The sequence below is a fragment of the Dreissena polymorpha genome, chromosome 6, assembly GCF_020536995.1.
Source record: "Dreissena polymorpha isolate Duluth1 chromosome 6, UMN_Dpol_1.0, whole genome shotgun sequence".
In the NCBI taxonomy this organism is placed as follows: domain Eukaryota; kingdom Metazoa; phylum Mollusca; class Bivalvia; order Myida; family Dreissenidae; genus Dreissena; species Dreissena polymorpha.
In genome coordinates this window covers 75,551,927-75,578,115 of record NC_068360.1, presented here as the reverse complement: position 1 = coordinate 75,578,115, position 26,189 = coordinate 75,551,927, and the positions used below count along the sequence as shown (strand labels likewise).

Genomic DNA, 26,189 nt, shown 5'->3' with positions numbered 1-26,189 from the left:
CTTCATAGGTAGATTGATCATGACTTGCAGATGACCCCTATTAATTTTGAGGTCACAAGGTCAAAGGTCAAGGTCACAGTGACCTGAAATAGTAAAATGATTTTCAGATGATAACTCAAGAACACTTTTGCCTAGGATCATGACACTTCATAGGTACATTGATTGTGACCTGCAGATGACCCCTATTGATTTTCAGGTCACTAGGTCAAAGGTCAAGGTCACAGTGACAAAAATCGTATTCACACAATGGCTGCCACTACAATGGACAGCCCATATGGGGGGCATGCATGTTTTACAAACAGCCCTTGTTTAATTAAAGATCATCTAATAAATGACCACCACACCCTCACACTATACCCCCCCACCCCCACCCCCAAAAAAAATAATTTATGCCCCCAGTAGGGTGGCATATAGCAGTTGAACTGTCCGTCAGTATGTCAGTCAGTCTGTCCATCTGTCCGAAAAAAACTTTAACATTGACCATAACTTTTTCACTTTTGAAGAAAGCAACTTGATATTTGGCATGCATGCGTATCTCATGGAGCTGCACATTTTGAGTGGTGAAAGGTCAAGGTCATCCTTCAAGGTCAAATGTCAAATTCATGGTGTCTGTCCGTCCAAAAAGTTTAACATTGGCCATAAACTTTTTCAATATTGAAGATAGCAACTAGATATTTGGCATGCATGTGTATCTCATGGAGCTGAACATTTTGAGTGGTGAAAGGTGAAGGTGAAGGTCATCCTTCAAGGTCAAATGTCAAATATATGGCATCTGTCCGTCTGAAAACTTTAACATTGGCCATATCTTTTTTTATATTGAAGATAGCAACTAGATATTTGCCATGTGTATCACATGAAGCTGCACATTTTGAGTGGTGGAAGTTTAAGGTCAAGGTCATCCTTCAAGGTAATTTTTTTTTTTTTATAATTTTAAAGCGGAGTTATTATGAAGCTGCACATTTTGAGTGGTGGAAGTTCAAGGTCATCCTTCAAGGTCAAGGTCATCCTTCAAGGTCAAAGGTAAAAAAAAAAATCAAAGCGGCGTTCTTATGAACAGCACATTTTGAGAGGTGGAAGTTCAAGGTCAAGGTCATTCTTTAAGGTCAAGGTCATCCTTCAAGGTCAAAGGTAAAAAAAAATCAAAGCGGAGTTATCATGAAGCTGCACATTTTGAGTGGTGGAAGTTCAAGGTCAAGGTCATCCTTCAAGCTCAAGGTCATCCTTCAAGGTCTAAGGTAAAAAAAATATATAAATTCAAAGTGGCGTTTTCATGAAGCTGCACATTTTGAGTGGTGGAAGTTCAAGGTCAAGGTCATCCTTTAAGGTAAAAAAAAAATACAAAAGAATTGCAAACGGAGTTCTTATGAAGCTGCACATTTTGAGTGGTGGAAGTTCAAGGTCAAGGTCATCCTTCAAGGTCAAGGTCATCCTTCAAGGTCAAAGGTAAAAAAATAATAATTTCAAAGCGGCGTTCTCATGAAGCTTTACATTTTGAGTGGTGGAAGTTCAAGGTCAAGGTCATTCTTCAAGATCAAGGTCATCCTTCAAGGTCAAAGGTAAAAAAATAATAATTTCACAGCACTGTTATCATGAAGCTGCAAATTTTTAGTGGTGGAAGTGCAAGGTCAAGGTCATCCTTCAAGGTCAAGGTCTTTCTTCAAGGTCAAAGGTCAAAAAAAATATTTCAAAGCGGCGTTCTCAAAAAGCTGCACATTTTGAGTGGTGGAAGTTCAAGGTCATCCTTCAAGGTCAAAGGTAAAAAAAACAAAAAACAATTTTTTTTCAAAGTGGCGCAATAGGGGGCATGCGTTTCTGACAAACACATCTCTTGTTTTTTTCAAACATGTTTAAAAAACACAAATATTTATTTTAATGATTTTTTTTTTAAATACTGTCCAACCATCCCACCCAAGAATCCCCCCCCCCCAAATTGTTTTTTTTTTTTTTGCATTTTTGGAAGATAATGTAATAAATGACCACACCCTCACACTATACACCCCTCTCCACTCCACCCCTCCCTCCTTTTTGATTGAAATTGAGATAGGTCCCTACACCTTTAAAAAGATAAATAGATGAGCGGTCTGCACCCGCAAGGCGGTGCTCTTCTTGTTTGTTCATGCATTCATGAGGTTTACGGTAATATCAGTGATTTTAATGCGGTAATTCACTGTTTTAAACAGCGACAAATACAATAAAAGAGATTAATACTGTAATTTTAAGTTTAATTGAAAATATAAACGATAATATCAAGTCAAATATCATACTTTAACTACAGAAGCGTATTTCCTGCTGCCAATTTCAATCATGTTGATCAATAGAGATAGTAGTGTTTATTTTATAATTTCTGTTTAAATAATTGTAAAAAATATATATTGATTGTGTTTGTATTGCTTTTGATATGATTTTAATAGATATTTTAGTTTGGCACCGATTGTTCAGGAATACAGACATGTTAATACATTTTATAAATGTTCTTGTTCTTCCATGTTCCAAAACATTCCGTGGCCTACATAAATGAACATGTACATGTCAACGGTAGATCGTGACAGGATTTTTTTAAACGATTTTTTTCTTCTTTTTTTTTTTTAAGTTTACGTACCTGTTAAAATAAGTCGAACTATGCTGTTATTAATGGAAATACCTCTGGAATAGTGTACGCCTCTTGTGTGGCTACTTGTTTGATACATAAACAGAAAACACTTGAAGAGAATAAGGTTAACTGTTTTTGAATTTTGATTCCAATGGATAAATGGGTAACATACCAATAGCAGCTGAATAATAGACTTGTGTTAAGTCATAACCTTGGCATACGTATTGTTTTTTTTGTACTTTTTTATGTTAATTTACTGTAGTTTAAATTGTTTTGAGGGGAGGTTTGTGCCATAACTTCAATTTCGAAAATAATAATTTTTAAATCTGAGTGTATGCTACGTTCGTTGATTGGCCGATGTTGTTTCCACCCTTTTAGTGGAGGTATCTCCATGTTGTAGTAAACTTTTTTATGAAGGTTTGCAGAGATTTTGGGATTTATAACTGTAAATAATCGTTTTATGAACATTTATGTGGGTAATTTTAGTAACTTGTTAAATATGAGCTGAAACTGCCATATTTGGTCAATTATTTTTGTTTGCATTAATTATAATTCAAGGGAGCTTTTGTTTGCTGAATTAACAAATAATGATACATTTGTTTAATTCAGCTTTCATATTCTTATTTGTTCAATAATGACGGTATGTAATGATTCTGAAAAAGGTATTAACACTTGAAAATATTTGTTATATTTATTGAAAGATTTATTTGGTATAATAACATTATACCTGCACAGAAAATCTGTATTTTCTCAATGAAAGTAAAAGGCAGTTTAACAAATAGCTTGCATGTTTTACTTTTACATGTTTCATATACAAATTTATTTAGTTATTTTAGGTTCATATTTCTGTCTGTAAAATTATTACATGCAACTAACAAGTGTTTTGTCTGGCTATGGCAGTTTGATTTCCTTGTGAAATTGTTGTATTGTTACTATTTATTTGGAATAGTTTGCAAACATAGACCTGCTACTTTTGAACTCTTGTTAATATTGCCTTTTTCTGGGAAAACTCTGGTAAATGCATTTTGGTAACGTGGCGTCCCAGATTAGCCAGTGCAGTCAGCACAGGCTAATCATGCACTACACTTTCTGCTTTTATTTATTTGTTCGTTAAAGTCTCTTGTAACTAAAAATCCAGTTTAGGCTGCAAGTATCTAGTCCCTAATAAGTCTATGCAGACTGCACAGGCTAATTTGGGACAACACTTGAAGCACATGCATGAAGCCCAGTTTTCCCAGATGAATGCTAAGAATATAGGAGTCGCAATCAGAGAAAACTGGGCATCATGCATGTGTCGTTCCAGATTAGCCTGTGCAGTCCGAACAGGCTTATCAGGGACGGCACTTTCCGCCCAAACTTGACTTTTGCTAAGAAGAGACTTTCTTGAAGCGAAAACTATCATAAAAGCAAAGTGTCGTCTCTCATAAGCCTGTGTGGTCTGCACTGGCTTATGTGGGACAACACTTTACGCACATGCATTAGACCCTCTTTTCACAGAGTGCGGTTCATATATATGTGCCTAAATATCAGTGCCAGGTAAATGTTTGCAAGCTATTGAATGTCACACAGGGCATAAATTCCAGATTATGATAATGTTACAATGAGCAATGGATATTGTGTATTTTACAGATTTTACAAGCAAGAAGACATTTGCTTTTTATTTCCTTTGCTCGAAATAAATTTAATATGAGCAGAAATGTAGTGCGTTTATACTTAACTTCTATACAAGTTTGTTATGCCCCCCAGCCCCTCTCCAATATAACGATGCCGAAAGGCATATAGCTTTTGGCCTTTTTGTTTTTTAATTTTCAGTCTATATGACATTAACCCTAAATGACATGTATAGTTTTACATCAGAAATGCTTCTTAAATGGATGGCCTACTTTTGAATTTTGGACTGATACAGAGGCTTCAAATTCTTATTAAAATTCAAAATGACGTTATTATCGCATGCCAAAAAAGGTGTGATTTTTACATGGATATTTTGAACACACTCATATCACCTGACATCCCTCTGATCTTAGCTCACTTTTGGACTTATTCAGAAGGTCTTAAAACTTGGTTTACCAAAAAATGATGTGTTACGTCTAAAATCAATACTGCTTGCTAAAAAGCTTTGATACTTGAATTAATAATATCTTTGAACTCATAAACACACTCCTGTTATCCTACGTCATTTTGACCTTGACATTTTCATACATTTTAGTGTAGACTAATTTTAAAGGGCAAAAGACTTGGTTAACCCAAATTGGCTAACATGGGTAGAACTTACTAATAAACTTTGATTAATCCATTAAGACTTCACCGACTCGCATCTCCACAACTCCTGTTGACCTTGACATTATTCTAATTTTGGACTAAGACCTGAGAAGCCATCCTAAGAAGGCACCACAGGGCTTGAAATTAACGCTTGCAAAATGCGAGTGAAAAATACCGATTGCGAGTTAAGTTTTAAGCCACTAGTATTTTTTTGTGAGTAAAGAAATAGTAAAAAAAACGAGTAATATTGCTAAATTCGCTCGACGTCGTGAACGCTAATACATGGGTCATTTAATAGAACATCCGAATACCTGTATGCAGAAGCACGAACCTTGTATGTAGACTGGTATACTTATAGTACAGATATGCGGATGGTATTGGTACAAAGAACGTGAAACGGTCGACTATTTACATGTGTTCACTATACAAAACATTAAACTTGAGCAGACATGGTGTCGAAGTGAAAAAAAACTTTTTGCCCACGGACGGAAATAACAATACGAAAGATAAAGCAAAGTTAACTGGTGAGTTAGAAAAAAAAGGAAATTAAATCCTTCTATGAAAACAGTGAAAAAGTGGGAAAAAGAACTAAATATAAAACTAAAACTTGTTGTCATATTTCTTTTGTTTTAATAGTACTAAACTTATGTCCCATTAACTTGCTTTTATTTATGTTTCCAGCAAAATTTGCAAGAATGTTTTTGATTTTGCGAGTTGGTATTGAAGCTGCTCGCAATGTTTTGCAAGTAAAAAAAAAGTTAAATTCGAGCCCTGCATCACAATTTATTGAATGAAGCATCTTGTTTTCACATACTTTTAAACAATTTTCTAAAACAAAACAAAACAGTATATTGTGCACTAAAGAGTATAGTTTTTTGCTAGTAAAGGATTTTTTGTTGAGAATAACTAGTAGTTAAAATGCATCAGTTAAATACAGTCAAACCTTTTGCGCCCAAAAGCAATGTGAAAATGGCTACATTGTATGTCGCTATGTGCAACCAAAATAATACCAGAGCAGCTGGCGAGTAATTCACAGGCTGTTCAGGTTTTATGCTGTTTGCTGCTCATCAGTACCTTAGCGTTGTAAATGAAGCCTTTAAAACTTTAGTCTCGGCGAACAGATCTCATATGTATTTTTATGACCCCGGATCGAATGATATTGTTTTTGGCCTGTCTGTCTGTCATTGTATGTGTCCCAAAACTTTAACCTTGGTCATAACTTTTGCAATATTGAAGATAGCAACTTGATATTTGGCATGCATGTGTATCTCATGCACTGCACATTTTGAGTGGTGAAAGGTCAAGGTCATCCTTCAAGGTCAAAGGTATTTTTTTTCCTCTAAAATAGCTGCTGTGCGGCTTCAAAGCGCAAAAGGGGGCATTGTGTTTCACAAACACAGCTCTTGCTAAGACATATTTCTTCTATTAAGACCATTCCTGAGCTGATATCTTTATCCACAGAGTTCCTTATGAAAGTAATTAAGACCTTTAAATAATTAAATTCCTTAATTATAAAGGGAAACAATACTAGTCCATCCTTAACAATTTTATTAAAGATATTTCATTTATCATTTCTATTATTCATTCACATGGAGTAAATCTCAGTATTGTACAACAGGGGAGGCAAACATGTAAATCTGTGTTTTGTTACAGGTTATGCTTCAAATGCTTGATATTGCCTATAGAAATGATCTGGGCTCTGGTCAAATGGGGCTTTATGCATGTGGGTAAAGTGACATCTCAGATAAGCCTGTGCAATCCATGAGGATGAGTTTTTCTGCTTTCATGAAATTTTTCATTAAAAGAAATCTCTTTTAAACAATAATCCAGTAAAGCTAATCTGGGATGACACTTTTTGCACATTAAGCCCTGTTTTCCCAGACTGTGGCTCAAATGTGTAAGCATGTGAATATTAAAACATGAAGTCATGGATGGAAAAAGTCACCTTCATACAATGTTGGAAATAATATAAAAAAAGGTTTCTGTATAAAGCCCCTTATTATTTTTAACTACAATATGCATACTGTGTTATATAAAAATATCGTATAAATTGTTTTGCCATTGATCTGGGTACGAAATTGGAAATTAACTATAAATTAATGAAGCGCTGCCTATTATTTTTCTTTTTCATGATCATTATATATCATGCTATCTAACACAGTAATGGCTGCCCTATGAACCTCTTTCTCCGTGATGGTATCGATTTCCTCCGCCTGTTTGTGAGTCACATACCACCCCACACCAAAGTTTGCGATCACTAACAACAGGAAAATATTGAACGACTTCACAGACGGCCTCAGCCCATACATCACTGTGGGCTTGAAAGTGTTTTCAGGGGCGAGGTACGTATGATATTTCCTCGCGTAGTACACACACGGCCACGGTGCAACAAGCGCTGAATAGAAACTTGAGCTTAATGTCTGTAGAATTCCTGCGCGAATTTCATAACATGATACAGATTCGGGGACAGTTAAAATACTTCTGCGCATATGCTCGCTTAAAAATATTGAGGCTAATGCAGGAAACGCAACTGTAGGAGCGAAAGTAAAGATGACGCCGTATGATTGGAGCCGAAATTTTTTACGGAAATACTGCGTGATGAGACAGCCCGTGATGTTGGATGCTAGGAGGGTGAGGAATTTTCCTTGGCTGTGCCACCATCTGAAACATATTAATATTCTGACTGGATTATGAGTCTCATTACCACAATAGCTCAGCCTTGAGAAGTTTATTATAATATGAGCTAATAAGCAAATTTTAAGGTCGCCATGGCGAAGTGGATGTGATGTCAGCCTACTGACTTGGAGGTCACTGGTTTGATCCTCACTGTGGGAGCGTTCTTTAGATCTTTACCAAAGACACCAAGTACTGGTTCTACCCAGGAAACAGACTCGAGAGTTTCAATAAGCCTTAGGCATTTGATGCAATCCAGCTAAAATAAATAGGTTTAAATTAAACACAAGGGACAAAATTGTCACAAAACCAGGTTTTCATTGTGAAAAAAAAATCTGATAAAGGGAGAAAACTCAAACTGAACTTTTGAAATGACCAAAAAAAATTAACCCCCTTTGTAAGTTTTTTTTTTTTTTTAAATCTATTTTTAGTCGTGGCGACCTTGACATTGGAGATATTGACGTGATTCTTTCGTGGGACACACCGTCCCATGATGGTGAACAAATGTGCCAAATGATTTTAAAATCTCACAATGAATGACATAGTTATGGCCAGGACAAGCTCATTTATGGCCATTTTTGACCTTTGAACTCAAAGTGTGACCTTGACCTTGGAGATATCGACGTAATTATTTCGCGCGACACACCGTCCAATGATGGTGAACAAATGTGCCAAATGATTTTAAAATCTGACGATGAACGACATAGTTATGGCTCGGACAAGCTCATTTATGGCCATTTTTGACCTTTGAACTCAAAGTGTGACCTTGACCTTGGAGATATCGACGTAATTATTTCGCGCGACACACCGTCCAATGATGGTGAACAAATGTGCCAAATGATTTTAAAATCTGACAATGAACGACATAGTTATGGCCCGGACAAGCTTATTCCGCCAGCCCGCCAGCCAGCCAGCCAGCCAGCCCGCCCGCATTCGCCAATCTAATAACCAGTTTTTTCCTTCGGAAAACCTGGTTAATTTCCTTCGGAAAACCTGGTTAAAAAGCAAATATCATGACTAGGATATATACACTTGTTTATTATTGCAATATCTCACCCTTAAGAACTTGCTTGTGTACATTTATATTTTTGTATTATAATCTTCACTGATGAAAGAAATCATTCAGATCACTTATTGGGATGTACACACGCCAACAGGGTTTACAGTGTAATGTAAACAACCCTTCACAATTAAATTGAACTGAAGGAGGGCATACAACTTCCAAATCTTTACATTGGTGAATTTTTCTTCAAAATGTTTAGTTTTCTCCCCTTACTCAATATTGTTGATTAATTATTACACCAAACTGAAGGCTAAATCATTCTCCTTAATCAAGTTTTTTTTCCCTGAAAAAGTTTGTTAATGTTCAGGTAAGGTTCAGCTTATAGAGCTGGATAGGGAACTAACCTTAATGTTATACATTATTTTTAAAATCTTTTCTTTTTTCTTGAAACGCTCAATTGGGCATTTTAGGTAGCCATTTGGGTAAAATATATACTTATTAAGATTGGGATGGCGCTAAGTTCTTTCTTCCTCTTACTAAAGTTGTGTTGATAAATGTTTAGTTGAAGGCTACACCATATTCCCAATCAAGACAACAATAACTGCAGGTACTGTGAAACCATTTATTTTCGTCTGCATGAAATTTTGTCATTTAAAAAAAATGACTATTTCGTCAGCACTTATATTTGCCAATTGCTGATTTGGAAAAACAAAATGTGTCTGTCAATAACCGATTTGTTTGTTATGCATGCCCGCGATAAAGCGCAGTTTGGGGGTTGCGAAAAATTGTGGTGGAGAAAAGGGAGGACACTTGGGAGTTCTGTTTGTCATATGCCAATTAAGAAGTCTTTTAATGTTATCATGTGATAGTTATGGGCCCTTATTATTGTATGCAATTGAAAAATTAATTGTTATGATTAGCAGATCAGCGGGACTGAATAACAGTAAACAAGTGTTTGAAACAACAAAGCCAGTCGCCAATAAGTCAACATCCTTGAAAAACACAATACACACAATGGGAAAAAAAGTTGTCAACAATCACTAATCATTACTATTCTACCTAAACGAAGACAACTGCATCCACATTTTACAGCAAGTCCAAGTGTCAGTTAAGTACACTGTGTAAAGTGCAACCCTTTGTGTCAAAACCGGATTTATCTTGACTACAAAACAAACTAAGTATGTATGCATGGATTACATAGAATTTTAATGTCTCATGCCTATTGTAATTCAGTCTTAATTTTGTTAAAACATTGGACATAATTCTTTGGTAGGATCTAAAATTCGTCACCGGGTCCACAGACAAAATAGATGAATATTAATGCCCGCCTAGCAATCGGGAGGTCACGGGTTCCATCCCCACTGCGAGAGCGTTCTTTTAATCTCCCCCAAAGACACCAAGCACTGGTTCTACCCAGGCCCAAAAATCGTCAAATAGTCAAATTGCTTCAATGCTCCAGAGGAGCCCTGCAATTAATGAACAGAATAATAATAATAATAATGGTTTCACAGTATACGTACACATCAGACTGTGGTTCCCAAGCCTGGATTCTTGTGTTTTGGTAGTCAATCACATCTCTGTCTGTCATCAGTATGGCTCCAGGTGGGATCTCATTCTTCCCGGCGTGAACAATTGTTCCCCGTCCAAACCCATCAACAAAGTTGCCTTTAGGGGGCTTGGAAAAATCGTCTTCGTTTTTCATGTTGAGACTGTGTTTGGAACATAAATATAAAAATATATATGAATCAATAAAGTAAAGGGATTACAGGCTGTCCAGCAATTCATTTGACAAAATCTAGCAGAAAGCCAGGCCCCATGTTCACAAAATGATTTTGCAATCAACAAGAGCTGTCACCATAGGATGACATATGCCCCCTATAAACGCTTTGATAGAAATTATGAGCATTTTTTGAAACCTAACCGCAGATTTTGAAATCTAAACGCAGACCCTTAGTTCAAGGTCAAGGTCACAGGGGTCAAAATTTGTGTGCATATGGAAAGGCCATGTCCATATACACCTGCATACCAAATATGAAGGTTACATCTCAAGGGACATAGAAGTTATGAGCATTTTTCGAAACCTAAACGCAAAGTGTGACTGAAAGACAGACAGACGGACGGACAGTCCAATCACTATATGCCCTCCTTGATAAAGTAGGTGGTTTATGATTTGATGTAAGGAGTGAGGCTAAGGAATGGGATACAATATATACAAGCTAATGCTGACCACTTGCATTCCAAAAACCCATGGTCATCATAGTGCAATCTGAAACTATTTTTCTCTAATGTGAATTGATTCTAAAATTGATCCCTGGGATGCAAAATCTATGTATGTGCATGGTTGTGCAGACAAATTTGATAGTGTAGTGTATTTTAGCCTTTGCTGTTTTTAAAAAAACAAATAATTTTGTAAACTGGTTGACGACAGTCAACCCCAAAAAAGTCAAAATATGAGTGAAACAAACAACCACAGCCCCAAATAAGGAGTTCCAGTAAAAGGGACTTGAACCCACAACCGAGGGAATACTTCATGGTGCTCAATATCCTGGTACAACCCGTTTTCGACCGCTTAAGACATTTTTAGAAAGCCGCTTACATCAACAAAGAGATACATATTTAACTTAAATGACAATGAACTTGATACGCAAAACAAAGTAAAAAAAAATAATTTTTTAGACTAAAAACTGGTCGTAATACAATGTATCTTTTTATTTCACACTTCTTTTATCAAGCCAAAATCACCATTTTTATTTTCATCCAACCTGTTTTCGACCACTTTCAGATAAGTTTTCCCAACTACATGTATACTGCACAACAAAAGTAAGTACATGTACACAAATAAAATCGTTTTAGAGTGCTTTAAACAACAGTTACTATAATCTAAAGTAATTTAAACTGCAATTAACTGTTTTATTTTGAACATATTTTGAACATTTTTACAATACTTGTTTAATTGTATATTCATGTTAATTTGTTGAGCACTGGGGGCACAAGAAGATGTCTCCCCTTCTGATATAAACTCTGATAGTTGTGCAGGACAGGTGGACCCAGCCAGAACACTTGTCACACTGTCTCAATTTCACTATAACAATGTATGGCCTCTTACTTAAGTCAGGGCTAAACTGTTTTCACACAATGCATTTATCAGAGTCTGGTATATCTTTGTCAGAACTTTCACTTTAACTAGTTTCAGTCACTGTTCTTATAACCTTAGGTTTTTGGCACAACCAGATACACTTGATTTGGGATTGATATTTTCTTTATTTGCATCGTTTGAACATTGGTTACTTTGTTATCCCCACGCTTTTTGAAAAGCGTAGGGATATTGTGGTTATCTCCGCCGTCTGTCCGGTTGTCCGTCTATCCTGGCCACTATCTCCTCCTACACTATAAGCACTAGAACCTTGAAACTTACACACATGGTAGCTATGAGCATATGTGCGACCCTGCACTATTTGGAATTTTGATCTGACCCCTGGGTCAAAAGTTATGGGGGTTGGGTGGGGCCGGGTCAGAGATTTTCACTAAAATTTTTTTAGGTTATTTTACATTAACTTCTTCATTTATACACCGATTTACTTCAATTTGATACTGAACCTCTCTTATGACAATACGGTCAATCTCAACTATGCATGGCCCCATTAACAATCCTGGGGCACCCCACCCATACAGAACACACCAACCCAAAATTGCCTTTTACTATAATTTCTTCCTTTCTACACAGATTCACTTTTAATTGATACTGAACTTCTATAATGACAATACAGTCAATTTCAATTATGCATGGCCCCATTACCAACCATGGGGCTCCCCTGGGTCAAACATGCGGTGTGGGGATACGCGTCGGCCTCTGCCGCGCCATTTCTAGTTTCTGTTTGTGTCTGAATTTTGTTAAGGACTTCAGTTTCAGTAACAGCTTGTCCAACTATAACTTTGCTTAGTGTGTTTCTTTGTTTTTTTTGCTGTGTCTACATTTTGTAAAATCTTGCCCCCACGCTCCTGTAAAAACTGTTCTGCCTTTTCATATTTCTCACATGGTTCAGACCCTTTACTACGCGCATCACCTGCAGCTGTAACGTGGAAACAGGTTGATGGGGCCACTTGGTGATCAGATATCACATTTTTGTTCAATGGGTAAACACCACTCTTACGGAAGGCAGCTAGAATGTTGGTAGCTGTGGGTGTTGAGCTGTACACTTTACAAGCTAAACTGGCAACATCGTATCAGGATAGTGTACAACCCCCAGATGCTCTTAAGTTTCTGTGTAGAGCTGCGTTTCAAGCAACCTCAAAGTGTCCAAAGCAGATGACATCTAGGGGTTGTAACAGATGGCTGCAATAAGGGGGTAATACAACCAGTGTTTTTTTTTACAAATAGGGGAATGGTGGCGGGCCCATCCAAAGGGGAAAAACGCGTAGTTTTTTAGTTAAAGGGGAAAATTAAAAATTCACTCTTTTATATGTTATGATATTTATTATATGAATACACATGTATGTATGAATGAAATTTTCACAGCTGAATTTCTCTGTCCTTTTTCTTAAATATATATCAATGATTTTTCAACATTAGTTTAAGACAGTTCAGCCTTCATGCACAGTCTCAGTTTTTCTAGCCATTTGAGTCTAATTGGGATTTTTTAATCGATAAAATGGCAAATTTGAGCATTTTTTATCAATAAAATGGACCAAATTGGAATGTTTTTATCAACAAATATAGATACATCAGGTCTTTTCATGGCCATTTTGGGGAAAATGCAATTCATATGAAAAGTCCACAGATGTGGGAAAAACTAATTGAATATATTAACTCTTTATAATAATTCAAAATCATATTAACTATGTTAGTTGTTTATGAAATTAATTTGAGATATATTTATCATTAGAGAGTTCTTTCTAATAAAATATTTTTTATTTTTTTTTTAACTTCTAAAGGATTTTTTCTACAAAATTGGGGGAAAATATATACTCTTTTTTTAGGGGAATGGGGCCAAATATCGGCCCCGAAATTGCCATAAACAACACTGACAACAAGGATAATATGTTCCTGTTTAGCCAAATGTATTAGGTCCAGTGAAATGTGACTACTGTGGCCATCATAAAGTATCAAGACTGGTTTATCTTGTGATCGTGGGGGTCAGTATTGTAAGACATGCTCCTTCAAATAATCAGAGAACACCCCTGTATTAGACCATCCTGTTGGGGAAACAGTTTCATTTGTACCAGGTGTCACACCATCTAACACACTTGGCTGCATTCTCTGACCTGGAAAAACAAAGTAAGGAGGCACTTGCTGACCTACCCCATTTACACAACCAATGACAGTTACATTTGTACCACTGCTACATGTCACAGCAGGAGTTGTGCCATGCTTTGATGAGACAATTTTTGGTGGTTTTTGTTCTAGACTGAGCCCCTTCTCATCAATATTGTACAACTGATGGAGTTTTGACAAGAGATCATATTTCACAAGAATTTCATGTAATTTGTCGAAATATCTATCAACAGCATCTCTTGTAGCACATCTTGCCCGGGCTATATCAAGACTTCTAGGTTTCTTCACATTTAGTGCTGGCCACCGGTCCAATAACTTATACAGCCAACGATCAGTTAGAGGTTTATCTCTTGGTCTCCGGCCTAAGGTGAATGCATAGTCACTTGTAAGGTTAATAGTCTCTTGCCTGGTGAACCCAAAGCCTACTTCACCCATAGTTTGGATGTGATTTGCCAGTAAAGACTCCTGATCAACGGTAAATAGTGGGGCAGGGCCTGGTTTTACAGTGTCAATACTGATTATCCCATGCAATCTGTCAATAAGGGTTCTTTTAGGGACATTGAAGTACAAAGCTGCTTTTCTTATGGACATTTGATGGTCTTTTACAGCCATAAAGGCCCTTTGTAAATCATCAAGGTCATAGGATGACCTATAGGGGCCACAAACAGGATCAGTTTTCTGAAAATATACCAATTATGTTCTGTTTTAATATGAACAATAGAAGGAATATATAATCAATTACAAACCAATTACTTGTTATAAAATGGTTTTCTGATGCACAGCAAACTATGTCTACCAAACGACAATTTAGGTGGCCCTGAAGAAAAATGTAAAACACCTTCGTTATGAGAGAGAAATAATCGGTCAAGTTTAAAGCGCTTGAAACCGTTCTAGAAGCTAGAGGTAGTAAAGGATTACCGGGTAGTAAAACCTACGTAAAGTGCAGCATTTTCATATTAAGGGTGTTGCGGCAGTTTATTTAACTGAGTATATATTTATAGCAACACCGATGATGCTATTATCACAACTCAATATTTTTGTTATCAGTATCATCAGAAATGACCGAGTTGGTTCATAATACAATTGTCAGTGGTTCGATCCCAGGTGGGGTTCACTTTTTTAAAACTTGTTTTCTTTCTTTAATTTCATTCTTGTTTTATACAGGAGCTCTTTAGTCCTGTTGTTTACATTTATCAATTTAAAGCATTTAATCACAAACTTCAAAACATGCCGAAATATGTGAACAAGTACATGTAAGTTATTAATGATTAAGGTCTAGTTTGATACTGTATGGTATTATGTTTGTGATTAAATATTGTTTTTTATCAATGTCTTGTAGTGATCCCAGATAAGATTGTAAACAATTCCTAATGTTTATGCATATTTCAAACAATCTATGTACCGGTACTTGGGTTTTGCCTAATTGCTGTATTTTATGAAATTTGACGTAGACGATAGGGGTTGTTAAAACAAAAAATCTCTGTTAAAAAGCCGGTGACCCCCTTTTTTTATTTGTATTTTATGATGACAAGACGTAGATTAACATATCTGAGCAGTTTCGCAGAATTCTATTACACAGAAAAAAAAAATCCATTTATGTGGTTACAATAGTAAAACAAGAGTGCCAAACTGTCACAAGATACCCCCGTTCGAAGGTTTTGGACACCATGCTCAATGCTTGAAATGCACTAAGTGACCTCGAGACCTAGTTATTGACCCGGCATGACCCATATTTGAACTTGATCTAGATATCATTTAGACGTAACATCTGACTAAATTCGGTGAAGATCAGATGAAAACTACTTCAATTAGAGAGCGGACACCATGCTAAATGCTTGAAATGCACTAAGTGACATTGTGACCTCGTTTTTGACCCGGCATGACCCATATTTGAACTTGACCTCCATATCATCTAGACACAACTTCTGACCAAATTAGGTGAAGAGCGGGTGAAAACTACTTCAATTAGAGAGCGGACACCATGCTTAATCCTTGAAATGCACTAAGTGACCCAGTTTTTGACCCAGCATGACCCATATTCATACTTGACCTAGATATTGTCTAGACACAACTTCTGACCAAGTTTGGTGAAGATCGGATGAAAACTATTTTAATTAGAGAGTGGACACCGCTGTGGACGCCGCCCGCCCACCAAGGGTTAAACTATTATACGTCCCGTTTTTAAAAACAGGCGTATAAAAAGGACGTTTTTTTGGGTGACATAAAATAAAAAAATAAAAAAATTCTTCAAATTAACTTGTGTACTCCATTTTATTGATAGTGTGTGGTTTAATTAAATAGTATATGATGATGTTTCTTAGCTTACATAATATCTATATGTTGCCAATTTCATTGGTTATTAATTATTTTTATGCAATTTGAGATTTTTCAGTTTATTGAAAAAGTACATGTTAATGGTGAATAAAATCAAAACAAGGCCGATGACCCTATGTTTTTATTTAATTTTTCATATAGTATTTGTATATTTATCTTAAATATAAATTTTGGACAAAATCTATTGCATGGAAAACGCCATACCGGAATTTTGTGTCGTGAAAAATCCCATTTTGGGAAAAAAATAATCGTAAAACTGGCTCAATTGGGAAAAATAATGACATGTAAATAGTGTTTCATATATTTCAAAGAAGCCATTAACTGGTAAATAACGACTATTTTGTAACCATATTATTTTATTTTTTTTCAAAATATTATGAACATTTGTGATAAGTATACATTACCATGCCTATGTTAACAAGAGCACCGCCTTGCAGGTGCAGACCGCTCATCTATTTTTCTTTTTAAAGGTGAAGGGACCTATCTCAATTTCAATCACAGGAGGGAGGGGTGGAGTGGAGAGGGGTGTATAGTGTAGGGGTGTGGTCATTTATTACATTATCTTCCAAAAATGCAAAAGAAATATTTATTTGGGGGGGGGGGGATTCTTGGGTGGGATGGTTGGACGGTTTTTTCAAAAATAAAATAACAAAAATAAATATTTGTGTTTTTTAACCATGTTTAAAAAAAATTTATTTTTTGGGGGGGTGGGGGGGGGGGGGGGGGGGGGGTTGGGGGGGGTATAGTGTAAGGGTATGGTGGTCATTTATTAGATGATCTTAAAAAAAATTGATACTTTAGAAGTAAAGTGGATCTAAACACAAAATGTAACCATATATTCAAAGTTACTTAGTCAAAAAAGGGCCATAATTCCGTAAAAATGACAACCAGAGTTATGCAACTTGTCCTTTACTGTCCCCTTATGATAGTTTGCGAGTGTTCCAAGTATGAAAGCAATATCTATGATACTTTAGGGGAAAAGTGGACCAAAACACAAAACTTAACCAAATTTTCAATTTTCTTAGTATAAAGGGCCCATCATTCCGTCAAAATGCCAGTCAGAGTTACATAACTTTGCCTGCACAGTCCCCTTATGATAGTTAGTAAGTGTTGCAAGTATGAAAGCAATAGCTTTGATACTTTAGGAATAAAGTGGACCTAAACACAAAACTTAACCAAATTTTCAATTTTCTAAGTATAAAAAGAGCACATAATTCTGTCAAAATGCCAGTCAGAGTTACATAACTTTGCCTGCACAGTCCACTTATGATAGTTAGTAAGTGTTGCAAGTATGATAGCAATAGCTTTGATACTTAAGGAATAAAATGGACCTAAACACAAAACTTAACCAAAATTTTTAATTTTCTAAATATAAAAAGGGCACATAATTCTGTCAAAATGCAGGCCAGAGTTATGTAACCTTGCCTGCCCAGTCCCCTCATGATAGTTAGTAAGTGTACCAAGTTTGAATACAATAGCATTGATACTTGATGAGAAAAGTGGACCTAAACGCAAAACTTAACCGGACGCCAACGCCAAGGTGAAAATAGATGAGCTAATAAAATATAATCAAACAAAGTGTCAGTATTCAAAATTTCTTAACCACAAAGTTACAAGAGAAGCATATGTGGCATAATCCCCCAAGAATCGATCTATATTCAATTTCAGATATCAAAAAAAATAAAATCTTATGTTGCATCTTGGTGTTGAATTTCGGAAATCATTTATAAAGATCTTTGTTTATTACTCGAAATATTTCGGAGTATTCTTATACTTTAATTACCCGATGTTGTTTGGTTTTCTTTTTGCTTGTTGAAAAGGGAGGGAATTGTTGGCGTATTTTTTTAATCTTTTGTCTTATTTTGGCAACGTAATATTTGCTATTGTGAGACGCCATTTTGATGATTAATGATTACCTGCACAGTGGGCGCAGTATTGATCGAAACAAAGCTGGGCTCAAAACAAGCAGAGTTTCCCCAATGTTTAGTTTGCGGATTAAGGTAATGTTATTTTGCGCATTTTTAGCGGCCGAAAAAAATCCACTTTGCATGCAATAGTTGGAAGTTGGAACTGGGAATGTTTTTTTCCATTGGGAAAAAAACAACCAGATTTGCATTGGGAATGGGGCAGATATTAGGACCAGTGGCATAAGGCGGAAAAATCAGGTCTGATCTCCATTTTACGTCATTTAAACCTGAATGACATTTTACCGACACTTGTAAACAAAACCTGCGCGCCACTTCCAGAAACTCTCTTGTTTTTCTTATGAATGAATAATTTACCAGGGCCGGTCTAAAATAGGAAGTGGTCGAATACGGGTTGTTGCAGGATAAACTGAGCAAATATTGGCTAAATCTTGCCAAAAAACAAAATGAATATAATGCATAAACGCAGGTCAGTTTCTTCCCTATGTAAGTTACCTATTGCATGTATAATCATTTCCAGATTATTTACTGGTCACTATAACTAACCTTGACACTGAATTGTACTGGGTGGGGTAAATTTAAAGATGTTGATATTGCATGAGTACAGAACAATTATTCCGAATAAGATGAAACATGGTAAATCAGATTCACCTAAAGTTATCTTTAACAGCTTTTCTTGGAACTTGAAATCAATAATTTACGTAGAAATTCAACGACATAGACAAAACTCATGTGCAACCGGACAAAATGTCATCATAGTTCTCGAGAAGCTTGATTTGTAATTGATGTGGAACCCAAAGAAGTTTAATGTGGAAAAGGTAATGGCTAACGTCAAAGCTAAAGTCTGGATTTTCCATGTAGACCGGTATCTGTATTTTCGCATACTTTGCTCAAATTTTCTAGCAGTACATGTATAAACTCGATAAAATATTCATCTTTCTTGATCTAAATTTACACAACGTTTGAGATGCTCTTGTATCTCGGAAATATTTAGTTGTTCTTAACCTCGCCATGACGTCGTCGACCGACTTTCCTCAATGTCCGCCATTACTTTTTGACAGGAAATCTTAGTCTTGCCCTCGACAAGTGCATTAATATTTAACAAAACATTGTCATGTTTAATCATAAAACACATCAAAATTAGGTATCCGCATTATGGAACTAATCATTGATGATTGGAATTTTAGCGCTAGAATTTTGTGTATGGAAGAAATTGTGATAGTTATCGAATTAATGTGAAAAGTGAGTACATGTCAGAAATGGCAGACAGACCAACTAACGTGAATATTGCAGTGACTTCAGCATTTCAGGAGCTTAAAAGTACACTAAATCGCGATGACCTAGACCAGAGAGCTGGTTCAAATAGTCCAATGGCAGTGACAGAAGGTGCACCAAGGAAAAAAGGGGCGTTCAAGATCACTAGTGTCAAACGACCCCAAGAAATGACTATTGATATTGACAGCAATGATGATTTAGATGAAACTCATACAGAGGTAACTGAAAATGATTCATCAGTTTTGGAATCTTCGCATGACACTGACTATGGAGGGCAGGAAACTCCGTCCGCTGTTGATGATATTCCATCCACAAACCAAGCAAGGGAAGGTAAAGACAGTCAGTCTAGATTTAGAGTGGTTAAAATTGTAACAAATGAACATTTTAAACGTGGTCGTTGGACCTGTCATGATTACATGGACCCTCAACAATCAACAAATGTTAATTATGGAGCCAGTGAACCCAAATTTAATGATGAGGGAAATTCTGGTAGCTCCAGTGCCGGAAGTTCCATACATTATGTTCACGGCCTTGATGATCCGTCTAAAAATCCATTGCTTGCTGGTGCTACAGGTACAATACATTATCAGATGCACGAGGGTGTTATAGGGGGGCAGGACTCATTTCAGCCCATCCACCCAGCTCCAGTCACTGCTGTCCACCAATCGGGAATGGTGAATAATCAGCAGAGTCAGATTCCTACGAAGACGTTCAACAATGATGTGTCTGCTGGTTTTCCTGCCTCGTCAATATCCCAATCACACTCTAACCAAAGTATTAGCTATGTAGCATCAATGAACGAAAACATGCATCATGTGTCTAGTGGACATCCAGTTCAAATAAGTAGTCAAGTTATTAACCAAACCCCTATAGATCCTTCTAGTTCTGGCATGTATATGCCACACATGTCTGCTACAGGCAGCTCGATATCCATGCAGTCAGTGTACAATCCTGCACAGTCATTGTCTCAAATGCAATCAGAACAGGGCCAGACACACATAAACCAGATTCCAAATGTGGGCCAAGGGTCATCTACAATACAGGCTTACAGCCATCAAATACAGAATCCAAAAGTTTCAATAAGTGGTCACAATGAGACACTGCCGTCTGAGATTAACGCAAGCCAGCATTCTGCTAGAGATAATCTCAATGCATTGAAGGATCCGATTTTTGGGCCGTCGACAGACAAGAAAAGCTCTGGTGCTGATTTTGGCGCGCTTGACAAGAATTTAAATGTGTTACAAAATGCCGACACATTGTCACCTGCTCTGGCTGCCACTATTGCTGATCTGACCCCAACTGCAGAAGACAAAGGCCAAGGGTAGGTAACAGTTTTTTGTAGTGTAGAGAAAAGTTAATCACAAAAGCTATCACATATAATTATGTTTTTACAGGTACTGCCATCTATAGCAAACATATGTTTTTACAACTGATGGGTCACATTTACTGACCAGTGTAATTAAATACATCGAGAGCATTGTCCAGTTTTAAGGAGGAAACACATATTTTTATTTATTCTTGGACAAAGTGCCACCTCAACATTCTTTGTATGGCTCAACTCACTATTTGTTATTGTTTTAGTTATACATTATATGAATGATTAATATTTTAATATAAAATAAAATGTTTCAAAATTTAGAATAAAAAAACTATGTTTAAATCCTATCTGAATACTGTAAAACCATAAAATTTCGTGTGGTACGAATTTTCGTGGATTTCGTTGGTCCGCTGAACCACGAATTCAAGTGCCAACGATTATGTATACAATTTTAATCCGAAATCGGTCATTTCCAAAATTTTCTTTTGTTGTCGGTCATCCGAGATATTTGTTTTGTTTTTTTGTAACAGTTAATTGACTTCAGTTGGTCACATTACACTATAATTTGACTACATGTAAATAACATTTACGATTTGAAAATGTAAAGTGTTTGGGTAATAATACTTTTTAAATCATTAGAACAGTATTTAAACTGTATATCAACTATTGTTCTCTTTTACGTGACGTCATCAAATTAGCATTTTGCAGATTAATCACATGTCTATTAGTGCCAATTAAAGTTAAAAGAGGTTTTAACACGTGTATTTTGGGGACCTTATTACTCAATTGTTACTACTAGGAGACCGATTGCGCTGAGAATTGCAAATATTGCCAAAACAACATTGATGGCAATTTGCGAGCGGGGACCCACACGTGCGCCGCTTAATCGCTCTTATCGACCCTTATCGGCAACACTTTCATGCTTCAGTGCACATTAACATCCTGTCTTGCTGTCAACACAGATTAGCAGATTATGCTTCGTTATTACTCTGGTTGTTTTAATAAAAGTTTAATTATAATGATGGTCAGTCTTAACCCAGAAAATTTGAAATCCACGAAATTATATGTCAACGAAATAGTTGTTTTTTATTAAACCACGAAATTTCATACCGAAGAATTTCTATACATTTACAGTACATGTATTGCTAAGCTTTATTGATATTCATATATTTTATTTTGCTTCACTGTAAACATTTCCCTTTGTGTTCCTGTTGGTTTGTAATTCTATGTTTGTCTCTACTGTTAATAAATAGTTTCAGCTCTTGTTTGAGAATATGTGAGCAAAAATATTAAGTAACATTATATAGACTGCATGTGCATTTATTGGGTGCGTTCAAAGCTGAACATAGCTGGATGTTGGATTACGTTTTAGTGTTGAAAACCAAACTCAGACAAAGCTAACACAAGCATAGTTAATGTGGAAAAAAAGGATATATTTCAATACTGCAAGAAGAGCCACTGGAGCTCTTTATCAGTGAACAGTTTGATACAATTTATTGTGCATGTTTATCATGAACAATACTGGTGTTGCATAAAGAGGCACTTAACAGTTTTTTGCACAATGGTACACAATCTGAGCTGCATTTTGTAATCCTGTTTGAATTGACTGTACATACAGAATTGCAGTCTTCACCAACCAGGGGTTTTTCAGCACTGTCTGCACCACCGGAAAACGGAGGCACTCCCAAAGCAAACGGACCCGATCCCAAACACCGCAATATGCATGCACCATTTTTCAGAAGTGTAAAGAGAACAGTGCATTATGGGGCAGAGCTTTCATTGGAAAAAGCGAATCTAAATTAAGATTGACTAAATATTAGAATGATAATGAAATGACAGAAAAACTTGTTTTATACTGTGCGCAGTATATTTTTCAGCAGCTCCTTTTTTATAGAGTCAAACTGCAATCATATCAATGTAAGAATATTTTTATCGTTTTGAATAACTTTAATTTTATTATTATCCCGCTTGCACGTTCCTTATCGAAACTAGCGCAATGAACAGCGTATAGGGAATACATGTACTAAACACTGGCGAGTATTCACACCTTTATTGACATTACACAACAGATTAACCCCAATTAGCTGTTGAGTGTCGTTTAACCTATAATCGATTAAAATCAGTTACACGGACGGATAAAGCAATCAAGCTGTGATATCCGGCTTCTTTGAATTTTCTGAAAATACATTTAGTTGCATAACATGGATTTGAATCAGAAATGGAAGGTTAGAGAAAAAACGGGATCCAAGCACCCCCGCGTTATATTGGACACAGCGTTATAACGGACCGCACTATATTGGAGTTACAGTGTATAATTTGGTAAACATATTGCTTTACAATATGCTACTGCAGTGCTTAACATTGCTATGAATTGATCACTTAAAATTTCAAGATGGCGGACATTAGCAGCATTTCGCAGAATCGTAAGATTTTTTTAAAGTAGCGAAGAGGTTTCGTCAGTTACCGTTCATTCTTTGCCAGCCGCTAACCAATTAGAAATCGATAAATAAAAGACCGAACAAAATTGGTACCAAGCGCAAATTTCCGGAATGCCCAGGAATATTCGTTCTCAAATGATCGCACACTGGAACGAATTCTATAAAATAAATCAACTTTTCTTCTTGAATTATTTCCCCGACATTCGGACCAGCAACATGGCATTTTCAATCGGACCTGTCTGTAAAAAGTCCGTCAGGTCCGACGGTCCGACACTTTTGGGAATGTCTGGATGGTGTTTTTTGTATTACGGGAAAGCAAAAATAAATTTCCCTAAATTGTAAGCCATTTTGTTGATAAGTGCTATGCATATAAAAAAAAGTTGGCAGCGTGATTTCATGACTAACAGTACATGTAAGTCCATTGTTCTTTGAAATGTGACATTTGACGACATAGTATGCAACGTTTTTATACTGGAATTACATCAGTAAGATGAAATATGACAATGTTCAGTCTTTGCTGTTTGAACATTAGAAAGTTAAGATTTAGTCTCCTAAGTATTATTGTATCATCATACACAGGCTAATAAGGAGGTATTAAAACATTTATGTACTAAAACACAAGCCCATGTTTTACTGATGATCTCTAGCTATTATCTTATTTGTTTCTGGTCGAAACTCTGATATGGCAAGCAGTTCGACGCATAATCCCAAGAAACTAGGTTTCTCATGAGAACCTAGGTTTTCAAAGGAGAACCTAGGTTCTCATGAGAGCCTAGGTTTTCAAACGAGAACCTAGGTTCTCATGAAAACCTAGGTTATCTCATGAGAAACCTAGTTTCTAGCAACCTAGTTTCTTGGGAACTGCAAGAAACTAGGTTTCTCATGAGAACCTAGGTTCTCAGAATGAGAACCTAGGATCTCATGAGAACCTAGGTTTTCAAATGAGAACCTTGGTTCTCATGAAAACCTAGGTTTTTAAATGAGAACCTAGGTTCTCATGAAAACCTAGGTTCTCATTTAAAAACTTTGGTTCTCATGAGAACCTAGGTTCTCGCTTGAAAATTGCACATGGCATCAAGGACCCAAGTTTTCAAATGAGAACCTAGGTTTTCATGAAACCCTAGGTTCTCATTTGAAAACCTAGGTCCTAGGTTCTCATGAGAAACCCTAAGTTTCTTGCGGTTCCCATGAAACTTGGTTTCTCATGAGAACCTAGGTTCTCAGAATGAGAACCTAGGTTCCCATGAGAACCCAAGTTTGCAAATGAGAACCTAGGTTTTCATGAGAAACTAGGTTCTCATTTGAAAACCTAGGTTCTACTGGTTCTCATGAGAAACCTAGTTTCTTGCGGTTCCCATGAAACTAGGTTTCTCATGAGAACCTAGGTTCTCAGAATGAGAACCTAGGTTCTCATGAGAACCCAAGTTTGCAAATGAGAACCTAGGTTTTCATGAGAAACTAGGTTCTCATTTGAAAACCTCATGAGAAATCTAGTTTCTTGGGATTATGCGTCGAACTGCTTGCCATACTCCGATACTGGCAAGCATTATATCAAGTAGGTACTTGACCTAATTGTTTACTTTCTAATGAACAGAGTTGATTAATATTTTGTTAAATGGGTGTGCAGTGTCATATTTTCTGAAAGTGAAATCAACAGATATAAGTCCTGTTTGTGCTGCCTGTTTTTATGCCCTTCAAGGTCAAAGGTAAAAAAAACAAATCAAAGGGAAGTAACAAGATTTAAAGGGAGATAATTACTATTTTATATCATTTGGCAGGTACAGATCACTTCAACAAGGGAAGTCATACTTTTTAAAGGGATATAATAAAAAAATATTTTTATCCCCACGCTTTTTGAAAAAAAGGTGGGGATATTGTGGTTATCTCCGCCGTCCATCCGTCCGTCTGTCCGTCCGTCCGTCCTGGCCACTATCTCCTCCTACACTAAAAGCACTAGAACCTTGAAACTTACACACATGGTAGCTATGAGCATATGTGCGACCCTGCACTATTTGGAATTTTGATCTGACCCCTGGGTCAAAAGTTATAGCAGTTGGGGTGGGGCCGCGTCAGAAATTATCACTCATTTTTTTAGGTTATTTTACATTTACTTCTTTATTTCTACACCGATTCACTTCAAATTGATACTGGACCTCTCTTATGACAATACGGTCAATCTCAACCATGCATGGCCCCATTCCCAACCCTGGGGCGCCCCGCCCACATAGGCCACACCCACCAAAAATTTCCATTTACTATAATTTTTTCATTTCTACACGGATTCACTTCAAATTGATACTGAACTTTTGTTATGACATTAGGGTCAATCTCAACTATGCATGGCCCCAATCCCAACCCTGGGGCGCCCGCCCACATAGGCCACACCCAGCAAAAAATTCAATTTACTATAATTTTTTCATTTCTACACGGATTCACTTCAAATTGATACTGAACTTCTCTTATGACATTAGGGTCAATCTCAACTATGCATGGCCCCATAACCAACCCTGGGGCCCCGCCCACATAGACCACACCCACCAAAAATTGCCTTTACTATAATTTCTTCATTTCTACACCGATTCACTTCAAATTGATATTGAACTTCTCTTATGACAATACAGTCAATCTCAACTATGCATGGCCCCATTACCAACCCTGGGGCGCCCCGCCCACATAGACCACACCCACCCAAAATTGCCTTTTACTATAATTTCTTCATTTCTACACCGATTCACTTCAAATTGATACTGAACCTCTCTTATGACAATACGGTCAATCTCAACTATGCATGGCCCCATTACCAACCCTGGGGCCCCGCCAACATAGACCACACCCACCCAAAATTGCCTTTTACTATAATTTCTTCTTTTCTACACCGATTCACTTCAAATTGATACTGAACTTCTCTTATGACAATATGGTCAATCTCAGCTATGCATGGCCCCATTACCAACCCTGGGGCACACCTAGGTCAAACATTCGGCGTGGGGATACGCGTCGGCCTCTGCCGCGCCATTTCTAGTTTATTTCAAAGTGGGGCAGTAGGGGGCATGTGTTTCTGACAAACACATCTCCTGTTATTGTCTGCATTGCTTGTCACAG

The 26,189-nt window shown here is 36.7% G+C and overlaps 2 protein-coding genes across 2 annotated transcripts in view; one reads left to right on the top strand and one right to left on the bottom strand.

Annotated features, from left to right (window-relative positions):
* Positions 1 to 6,382: 6,382 nt before the first annotated feature.
* Positions 6,383 to 18,847, bottom strand: LOC127833617 (uncharacterized). The gene is made up of 3 exons (XM_052358978.1): positions 18,708 to 18,847; positions 10,046 to 10,234; positions 6,383 to 7,510 (listed from the first exon to the last, which is right to left on the bottom strand). Exons 2-3 carry the CDS (start codon positions 10,225 to 10,227, stop codon positions 6,964 to 6,966), a joined length of 729 nt encoding a protein of 242 aa, XP_052214938.1. The 5' UTR covers positions 10,228 to 10,234; positions 18,708 to 18,847; the 3' UTR covers positions 6,383 to 6,963.
* A 239-nt stretch (positions 18,848 to 19,086) lies between these two features.
* The window catches only part of LOC127833607 (TSC22 domain family protein 3-like), a 121,055-nt gene continuing 113,952 nt past the window's right edge, over positions 19,087 to 26,189 (top strand). Inside the window, exon 1 of the mRNA XM_052358966.1 lies at positions 19,087 to 20,652. Coding sequence (XP_052214926.1) covers positions 19,307 to 20,652 — 1,346 coding nt within the window. The 5' untranslated portion in view covers positions 19,087 to 19,306. The remainder of the gene's footprint in view (positions 20,653 to 26,189) is intronic.

Bases quoted from the DNA above. Each gene is read 5' to 3' on its own strand.
- LOC127833617 (XM_052358978.1), bottom strand. From the start codon at position 10,227: ATGAAAAACGAAGACGATTTTTCCAAGCCCCCTAAAGGCAACTTTGTT. The intron at 7,511-10,045 runs GTACGTATACTG...AATATGTTTCAG, and splicing joins TGGGAACCACAGTCTGATGT to ATGGTGGCACAGCCAAGGAA.